The sequence below is a fragment of the Necator americanus genome, chromosome V (assembly GCF_031761385.1).
Source record: "Necator americanus strain Aroian chromosome V, whole genome shotgun sequence".
Classification (NCBI taxonomy): Eukaryota; Metazoa; Nematoda; class Chromadorea; order Rhabditida; family Ancylostomatidae; genus Necator; species Necator americanus.
In genome coordinates this window covers 32,308,773-32,319,335 of record NC_087375.1, presented here as the reverse complement: position 1 = coordinate 32,319,335, position 10,563 = coordinate 32,308,773, and the positions used below count along the sequence as shown (strand labels likewise).

General features: G+C 39.8%; 1 protein-coding gene across 2 annotated transcripts; it reads right to left on the bottom strand.

Annotated features, from left to right (window-relative positions):
• Positions 1-2,438: 2,438 nt before the first annotated feature.
• On the bottom strand, positions 2,439-10,051 carry RB195_015884 (uncharacterized protein; the record flags this gene model as incomplete). Of its 2 annotated transcripts, XM_064206805.1 has the most annotated exons (7): positions 2,439-2,456; positions 4,174-4,331; positions 4,434-4,506; positions 4,630-4,709; positions 7,594-7,719; positions 9,717-9,843; positions 9,959-10,051. In XM_064206805.1, 7 exons carry the CDS (start codon positions 10,049-10,051, stop codon positions 2,439-2,441), a joined length of 675 nt encoding a protein of 224 aa, XP_064062685.1. The 2 variants fall into 2 exon arrangements, with proteins under 2 accessions (XP_064062685.1, XP_064062686.1); XM_064206804.1 differs by lacking the exon at positions 9,959-10,051 and having other exon boundaries at positions 9,717-9,831.
• Positions 10,052-10,563: the final 512 nt, after the last annotated feature.

Genomic DNA, 10,563 nt, shown 5'->3' with positions numbered 1-10,563 from the left:
TTAAAATGTGTTGAAAAGAATTAAAAAGTGTCAAAGGTTATTAAACGCAGATAATCCGCCTCTAAAAAGAGATCTGTGTGGTTCGAAGGCTCCAAAAAAGTAAAATGGCCAGTAAAATGGATTTTAAATCTGCGAAAATTTCAACATTTTAAACATTACTTCATTAGAAAACACTTTAGGTGAGGTTCATTGAGTTTTTCACTAACTTTGGCGCAACATATGATCATCGTCAACGAAAAAAACAATTAATTTTGTATGAATGGTGAGCTTATTATCCAAATTGTAAAAAATTTTTGCGGGAAAATATGTGTGATATTGCACGTACACACCTAACGAGATCACATCGGTTGTCAATATGATCAATTTTAGTGACAGCCAGCTGGGAATTGCTACGGACCCACTTTCGCTTGCACGTATTTTTTGACATAGAAGAGCCGTGTTGCGGTGCATATTCGAAAGATTCAACGATTCGGTAGCCTTTTTCCTCTGCTAATCCTACCAAATTACGGAAGAGTTGTTTTTTTTTAGAAGCAGTCCGCCCGGCCAAAACATCATCAAGAACTCAAATGCTATCATGCTATACAATAAATAGTGCGGGTATGGCGCAGCGGGTTAGAGATCCGTTGTAGCCACACGGTCGATGGTTCGAAAGCGCTGTAGTGCAAACCAAGCCTCTGGTCGATAAAATGCTACCCGATCTGGGTGGATAAAACTTTATTATCGTGTGTGTGTGTGTGTGTGTGTGTGTGTGTGTGTGTGTGTGTGTGTGTGTGTGTGTGTGTGTGTGTGTGTGTGTGTGTGTGTGTGTGTGTGTGTGTGTGTGTGTGTGTGTGTGTATATGTATATATTTGCGTGTGCAGGTGAGTGTGGGTGTATTTAGGTATATGTATGCGTGAAATGAAATACCAAAAAGCAGACGGAAGGGCCCCACGGAGCCACCCCTGATCCCGCAATCTACAACTTCATCTCCAACTTTTGCCGTGGATTCCCTCACTACGTCAAATTCATGGTATGCTCCCTTTAAGTGTTTTACTAGAGCAACAAACGCATTGATTAGTTACAGACGGTATTGGTGAAGTATAGGTGCCAAATCAAGTTTGAATATTTTATAGATGTAGTACTGATACTTTTATCAAGAAGACTACACAATCCTTCATCAGAGATCATCTGAACCTGATTTTAAAAAAAGAGAAAAAAAAAACTGCTACAAAAGAAAGTTGTTGTTAATCACTAAAAGGGACCAAAGCGAACATCGTAAGAAATCTGAACTCCGGTCTTAGCCGGAAGCTAGGACTGATTGTAGTTTATCAGAAATAAATCGACCTGTTTGTGGCTCTCGCGTATAGTCGTTGGGACGATATCGAAGCTCAGGAAGAAGGATGGAGGATGGCATAACCATAGTATCAGAGACCTCGGACCATTCCCAAACCTTTGACAAAGACGAGTTCTTGGGACCTTAGGGCACAAGCAAAGTTTCTCCTAAACTTCATTGACCTGACAAGATTTTATAAGAATATGTAATGTGTTTTCCACAGCGTTTCTGCTGAATGTAAGAAAGTCGAAGAGAAGCAAGGAGAAGGAAGCCCACAAAAATCTGACTAAATTCAGTTCGAAAAAAAAAATCATGGAATTGTTGAATAAAAAGATAAAGGAGGAAGTGAATCATTCAGCTTTGGATGTAACAACGTGTTCACTTCGATCTAGACTCATTTAGATTCAAGTTAGTGTTTTTATACTCCCAGAGACGTGTGATACCAATTTATTGTTTTCGGAGGAATGTAAGGTTTAGTTGGCACCTGGCCGGTTTCGAACCATTAATCGATTGTGCAGTCACAGTTGAGTCCCTTAACGACTGCGCTACACCCTCCCCGCGCAATTGTTGAATATCTCAGAAAAAAAATCGGATAGCAGTTGTACCCTAAGCCGTTTTGAAAATATTGAACATTCGTTTATCAGGTCCGCTGCACCTCTTTGCAAGTCAAACCTTCCTGAAACGCCAAACGGAGAGAAATTTGCCGGTGATTCTCTGAAGGAAAGGGAATTGGAGAGGGTTCACGAAGAATCCAGTACGCTCACGTACGAAGAAGAACACTACTTCAGGCAATGTCCTTAAAATTCATCAACTTAGTGTCTGAACACAAATTTTCCGAGCTATCATCGTTGCAGGTCTTCTTTTTTTTAATCTGATAATTTGTAACTATATTCTAAGCAATATTCATTGATATTCATCAAAAGTTGACAACATTAAACGATTTATTAACCGGACAACTCGTATACAGTTGTGATGTGTTTGAATGTTTGTGGATGGATGTGTGTGAGATGCGACGATGGATAACGGGGGTAGGTAGCACGCTAACGAAGAGTAGGAGTACTGACAGTTGATTGCATGTCGACTGCTTAGACTGCTGCGTTAATTGCTGATGATGAGAGATCATTGCTTAGAAGAACCCGGTCTCCTGAAAAAATAGAATTCATCAGTAGCCACTGGTTAAATTTCGGTCAAATAAATTTAAATATAATTTTTCACAAAAAAATTTCAGATATGAACCTCGACATAGTTGAATGTCTTATCGATTTGGATAAGCTGTACACAAGGTTGTTAAATAATTTTATTATTATTATCAAATTAATTTAATTAGCTTTACAGCTTTACTTTTATTTTTTTACTTTTTTCCACCCTATTTTAATTTTTTAAAAATTAAGCTTTAATTTGGAAAAAAGTGTAGAATTTATCACACGGTAGTCCTTAGCATTTGTTTATTTATTCATTTGCATACACCAATGATGCACCAAAAAAGGAATTCGTCCGAATCAAAAGAAAAAATCACAAAAAAAAATCTGCGCCAAGTTTCTAGTGATGAAAACCGTAATTTTGTGGCTGGGGAGTAAAAAGGTCGTTCTCCTACAACGGAAGGTGGGAGGTCCACCTATGAAGTCTGTTCCCCTAATCCAGAACGATTCAATTGTTCAAGAACGTTAGTCAATCTATCCATACCAGGGTTTGGATTGCCAACCCAGGCCAAGGCGAAAAAAGCACGTTGGAGACGCTGGACCGTACAAACGATCGAATTTCAAAGTGAAATAATCAAATTCCAAAAATTCGATAAAGCGGAAGTCCTGGGAAACATCTCCAGGATTTCAATTTAAGATCTTGTCAAGTTTAAGTGACATTTGAGAGCGAAATTCAAAATTATCGCTAACGTACATCTCCAATCGAAAAAAGAAAGAGTTATTTAAGGGGTTATATTAATAGATGTAAATATATAGGAAGTAGTTAAAGTAAATAAGATAAAGTAATATGGTAATAAGGTAATAAAAAGAATTTTATAACGAAAAAAGTATTGAGGGAATTAGACAATCTCATATTTATGTTGTTGATATTTTAATTATACTTCCCTTTAATATTTTTAGAATGCAATGTAGATATAGACTTATATAGCTTTAGTGCTTTTGTATAAGACAGATCGTATACTTGTTAAGGTAATGGTATGTTAATTAACCTGTATCTCTTAACTTTTAATTATTAATACTTTTAAGCTTTATACGACGTGGATGCCGATGTATTATTCTTTTATAAACAAACGGTCTTGTGTTTCACTTTTAGGAACCTTGCATCCGAATAACGTGTAAAGCCTCGCCAGTGTAGTACTAGGCTCTTCATGAATGTCGATGGAAATAAAATTTCATTTTTCATTGTCTAAAATGCAAGGAAAAGAGAAAACAATAGCTTTACATACATTTTAAATGTAAGACTACCAGTCTTACCGTAGTAGCTCCTTTAGAATTTCATGGAGGTCAAAAAAGTGATCTTCAACAAGACGTTCCCTTGAAGGACAACAAGAACGTTTTCCGAAAGATTAACCTGCATTTATTTATTTATTTACGGCTGATATTTGGTTGCGCTAGTCACCTCACAACAGGTGTCTAGCAGTGGTAGGAGAGTCAGCTGATCCTAAGGTACGATATTATCTTTTACTGGTAGCTATGAGGCCCAACAGCCAACTTTCTAGGACTTTCTTTGTTGGGCGGATAAGGCGTTTGATCGGATTAATCACGTTCGATTTCACCCTTTCAGACTCTGAAGAGGGCGATATTGCCGAAACGTTCGCCACGAAGAAAGAATTGAAACAACCTCGCGTCCGGCTCTATTAAAGAAAACAATTATTGACTAACCTGTAATTTTTGCACAAAGAAGCGGAAATCAGCTGCTTCGTTCGACGTGAGTTCATCCGTAGAACCGTTGAGAATACCATCAAGCACAGCCATCATGTGCTCTGTTTCCTCTTCCGTGAATTTCATTTCGATGCCAAACAAATCGGCTGTTGGAATTTCTAAAGTGAAAAAATAACACTAAATTTCCTTCTAAAAATACTAAGAAGCAGTCGCACAAAAAGTTTGCAAATTTTCCGTGTAACAGAAAAAAAAGAACTCACGAGATAATGCAACAGCCACTTTGTCCACACCCCCCATTCCAGCTAGTTCTCCTTTTGCTTTCGGACCAAAGACCTACAGTGATGTGTATTAGCTACATGTTCATGAATTATGCATTCAGCTCACTGCACAATTTACAGCTCATTCAGTTATAGACGTCACTTCGGCTGTGACACTCGTTTTGTTATTGTTACTCACCTTAACGAGGAAGTCTTTCCCGTGTGCCGTCAACAATGCTTTCAAAAATGCCGACGTCTCTTCTACGGGAGGTCTTGTGGCTGGAATTATTAAATTAAATCAATCCAACAACTGAGGACGCAAATCGAGGAAGGAGGATTTGATTTGGTCCTGAAAGATGTCATGGAAGATGGGTGGACTGGACTCAGTGTCAACCATTTCATGGTCTAAGCTTACTTCATCGGAAAATTCCAGTCATTGTATGAAAAATCGCATATTCCATATATAAGGCAGAAAACTAATTTCTGTCACACTTTCCAACATTTCTTCTGCAAACGAAGGTGACAACGCCAAAACTAGCCGTAATAAAGACTTTTAACAATCTTGGCTACTGCTTGACATTGTCAATCGAATATCTATTCTTACACATAACGGATGTAGCGAAGTCAGTAAGAGGTTCCGCGCTGTGTCTGCACGATCTATCAAGGGTGCGGGACCTCGCTCGGATCAACCAAATCTTTCACTCCTCCGGAGTCGGTGGACAAATTAGTACCAGACATGACCGGAAGGATAAAAACAGTGACTTGACTCATCAGCCCTCGCAAGTCATTGTGCGCCAACTCGCGTTCTAAAACCCCAACGATTATGAATTGGCGTGAAATCCGTTGCCGTATCCCGACCAGATTGGTACGCCCGAGGCTCTTATTATCACACATTAAGTTTTCAATCACCAATGTACCCTCCATCGGTATCAACGGCATGTTGCCGACGTCCAAGCAGTTTGTAGACTCCCTCCTGCAGAAAATCGAGGACTTGCGATCAAAGTACGACTAATGGTCCGGTTTGACCCCATCCTCACTAACGAAGTAGCGCACCAGAAGGAGAGGAGTTTTCGTCATCGAATCGTCAATGACTAGGAGGGTTGATTTCCACTTGGCGATAAATGTCCGGTTCCATAGTTATTGATGGTTTGATTGACTTAATATTTTGAAGACGTTTCCTCCTAGCTGATGATCGAGAGATAGGAACAAGTGGTAGGATGGTCCAGTTTCCAGACTGTATGGCTGATGGGGAAGGATTGTCCAGTCGACACTGTGCAGCTTCATCTGAGTCACCTTTGAGACGCGCGACTTTGACTTTGACCGCGCGTTGTCACGGAGAAAGAAAACTTTTCTCTGTTTCCCTCTGAAGGATTTCGCAGCAACTATTCCTGATTCCCGCAGTACTTCTCAGCGTTGATAGTGGAACGCTGTGGAAGAAGCTCCCAATGAATGCCTACCTGGACATTCCGCCAGTAACACAACATGATCTTCCTGGACTTCGGTCGAGGCGTTGGGACCCCCTACACCTCTCGCAACCATCGAGCGAGACGGTTAGTAATAGAATACTTAGTACACAGGATAGAGTGATAATTTATAGCACCTCGCTAAGAGGTCAACTAAGCACGCTCCTGGAGCAAAATCTCTGAGGTATAACAGAAATTAGTTGCTAGCCTAATATAAGCATTTTTGTCAAACAATTACAGTATTCACTCTGATGAACTTCGCGATAGGTCGCCTCCCGACCAAATAACCTCCCCCTACACGCTCACTTCTCCTCAACGTAAAAACAATCCCTCATTTTTCTTTCCCATTCACCGGAATGAACTAGGAAATATAATTTCGTGCCATAACATATGCCATATATGACATGCATCGAGTACGCTAAGGGTTCAAACAGCACGACGTATAAGCATTGTGACTAATAGAGCGCAAAATAGTCACTTGTTGTGCACAAACTCTCGTATCCGCAGAAAGAACTCGTCGCTTTTGTGGCCTCTATGGTTAGCCATGGTTGTTTCAGTGTAATTAAAAATCACAGTTAAAGTACTAAAAATACCAGATCTATCACCGAGGATCTGATCTGGATAATGTCGGAAAAAGGGGTTAGGAGTGAAAATCATTGTGGATCCAATTGGAATAACAGAAAAGTTATGAAATATTAACAATAGTTTTCTCGAATTTTCCGTTAAAGGCATCACTCCACGAATCTGTGGTGGCACGCAGATTTCAGGTGGAGTATTCGTATACGGGATTGAAGATTATGGAGAGGAGGAGGGGGGGGTTGATTCCGTCCATTTCTTCCTAATTGCCGTAGAAAACGACCCGGAAGATGTGACTGCGGGCGTTCTGGAGCCTTTTTCTGTACGAAGAGTTCGACTGGAGCGCGCCAGCCCTGTGCACACGCCGTATCTTCCGGGCCGTTTTTTTACGGGAATTAGAAAGAAATGAACGGAATCAGCCCCATCTCCATAATCTACGAATACTCCACCTTAAATCCGTACCAACACAGATTCGTGGCAATATATTCTCTAAAAACCCTGGTGCAAGGAAACGCACAAAATAAAACAATGTTTTCTTTTTTTCCTACTTTTTTCTTCTTTATTCCTTGCCATTATTTTCTTTTTCACTCCTTATAAATTTTCTCTTTGAAAATGGCAAACGTATTTTCAAAAAAGCTCAAAGCATCAAAAGATCGAGATCAAAAATGATCAAAATTTGATTTCCGATACTGGTCGTGTAGTTTTGACATGTAATATAAGCGGCGTATCCATTACTTCAATTACCTTTGAATCAGCTGATCCACATGGTGATTTAAAAAAAAACACACAAATCTGAGCTCTATTTAAAAAAGCAAAATGGAATCTTAAGAAATTCGGTCAAGTTTAAACTTAAATTTTAACCGAATAGGAACATAATACCTTGTCTTGCTACCTAATATCATTTAATCTATTTAATCGAAACGTTAAATTTGATTTGAGATCTAAAAGATTAAATTAAACGTTAAATTTGATGAAATATTTCTGGAAAATCGACATTTCTTCGGAAAATGTTAATATTTTCATAACTTTTTATTTCTTCAAAAAAAATTTCAAAACCAAAGTTTTTTTTCCTTTTCAAAACCAAAGTTTCTCAAAACCAAAAATCACGAGAAAAAATCTCTTACCGGCAGTGCACATGCTTTTATTCTCATCATATTCGTCCGAACAGTCAGGAGAACCATCGCATAGATATTTGATCGGCACACACTCACCAGATGGACATTCGAACGGATGCCAAGTTGGGCACGGTGCTAGGAAAATAAAAAGCTAAACATTAGAAATTTTATTGCATTGAAAATAAAATAATAAATGATCTTGCGTTACGCTTAAGATATATTCTGTAGGGTATTCGAGAAAATCACCAGTTATGTGTCCATGTTCGACTGTCCTTGAATCTTGGCATTTTGAATACGTAGCTTTTTAAGTGCCAAAAATCCAAGGACCACGGATGAGAGCATTACGATCACAAACAAACCGAACCCATATCAAGATCTGTACGAGTTTTCATCTACGAGGCAGACCGCTAGGTCCTGCTCAGAAACCCTTGTGACGCATATCTGTGGAACGTGACGGCGGTCTCTTACATTACCAGATTTAGCAAATGAGGTAAGCACTAGTTGATGTGTTGTTCTTTGAATTTCTCTATCGTTTCAATGCTTTCTTTGAATCTTTGAAAAAAACGTGGTAATTGAAGTGTTCTTAGTCAAACAAGATTTCTATTTCACGTCAGTGAAGGTAAAAATATACGTATGATGTCTGATGTAGCATTTTATCGGATTTTATCGTTTACGGTAGGATAAGAAGAGAGTTCCTACCATTTTTCAAGGTTAAATTTTGATTTACGCTCAGAAATATTACCGTACCGTCCATTATTCAGAAACTCCTCTAATGATCTTAGTTGACCACCCAGCCCTGGGGAGAATTCTGGATCAGTTATGGGTTAAAAAGAGCCTACCAGGAAATGGACGAATCTCTGTGGTGGTATCCCTCCAGCAAAGACAGGATTAGAAGTGGAATGGACATAAACACCCTAAATTCCCCTAATTCTTTTAGAAAAGCGGCGCGGGAAACGATTTCTGGGATCAAATTTTCCTACGAGACACTTTATAACACTTTTCCTGAATACGCGCCGATTCTTTTGACAGCCTACTCATGGGTTCTACATGAATACTCTGCCTAAGGGACCTCATTTATTTTCGTCCGCTTGCTGGACAAAAGCGCGCGTGAACTCGCGTGCTGTTAGATGTTTCGTAGGAAAATTTGAAGTGGAACGCATTTTCCCACACTGTTTTTTTAAGGCAATTACGAAAAATTTGGCGTGATGTGTTTTGTTCAAGATCTTCAATTTTGTTTTATGCTGCCTTCATAAGTATCTGTTATAAAGTGGAAGTCTCTGGCGTATCAATCTGCCTGGGCCTGCGCAACGCGTTTTACTGCAATTCAGAATCGTTTGAGGTTTACGAACGTGTAAATGGCCTATACAATGACTTGCGGCGGCCAGCCAATGTGGCAAGTCAGTGTTTTTATCCTCGCAGACAAATCTGGTAGCAATTTATCGATCCCGGATGGGTGAAAACCTTGGTTTGCACTAACGCAGTATCTGCTATAAGCTACATATATGTGCGTCATCACATCCAATTCCCCCAATCGTCTTGCGAGACAAGCCTATTGCTCGTTTTTTCCTACGAGGCACGTGATAACGTCACCCGCGTATACGCGCTGGTTCCCTCAGCAACCCCTCCATTGGTTTTATTTGAATAAGCCACTGAGGACACCACACGTTCAGGTCTCGTAATCTGCAGCTTCTCCGTGTCTTTTCCTGGATCCCATTATCGACAATTTCATGGTATGCCACCTTTAAGCTTGTCAACTAAAAGTTCTGGCAAAACACGTCCCACAGTAACGCCCCAGATTTGAGACGTTATAACGAGCCTCGTATGGAAAAACGTACAGTAATTGTTCGTTTTTCCTAGTAGAAAAATCTATGCAAAAGGGTGAGAAAAACATCATAAGTTTTGTTTTTTGCGCCAATGCACCTTATATCTGTTCCAGTCAGGTTCGGTTTACTCGTTTTTTTTTTTGTTTTCTCTTTTGAAAAATGTACTGGAAAGTTTCCAAAAGTTTATAGATGCTTTGAGGCATTTCTTTTCCCACAATTAAGCCTGATTGTTATATAAATGCTGCTGCCGTCATTATCCTTAACACAATGATAAACTGGAAAACAAGTCGATAATAACTAGTAACTTACTTGATGAATCACCACGCTTCCCTCCTCGAATAAGCTCTCGAATACTGAACGCTGAACTGTGTGGAAGCGACGCTATAACTACAACGGTCACAAAAATTTTCGTCAACGTCGACATCGTTGCGACTACCTGAAAATCTTATCTTACGTAATTGAGTTGTTTACAGGTGAAATCCCACGAAATTAAGGATGTTAGGACCTGTCCACGAATTCGTAGGGTTAAAGGCAATCAATGGGCAACTGACGCTTCGCCTCGCCAGGTGATGTGGCGCGTATGCCTGCTCGCGCATACGTGACATGTTGACAGGTTCATCGTAGGAAAGTTTGGTCAACGCCATTTCCCACGTCGTTTTTCTTGATAGTCAGGAGGAATTGAGCTTGTTCGCATCCATACTCGTGAGCTACACCCATCACCCTATCTATTCGTGGACTAATCCCAACGCCTTTAATTTCGTGGTACACCGCCTTTAACAACATAGACGAGAAACACGATCGATGAACAAAACGAATAAGTAGTTCAGAATACAACCGTAAGATGTTTCGCTTCAGTTCAACATAGCAAGGTCACCATGATGCACCGGTGGGTCATGCATAGAACCGAAAGAACGAAATTACGAAGAAACGAGTCACATTTACTACTGCTGAAAAAGAAACTCTCTACGATAAAATGTGAATAGGAAATACAGTAGAAAAATACATCATGAAGGTAATCTAGGATCTACTAATTGCGTGACCCTCCGGTGACTCACGACTCACGTGCCTCACAAAGAGTGATTCACCGGTGCATCACGCCCGGGATTTTATTTTTTCTGCAAGTATTATTGAACAATTTTTTTGTTTTGAGTGTTTT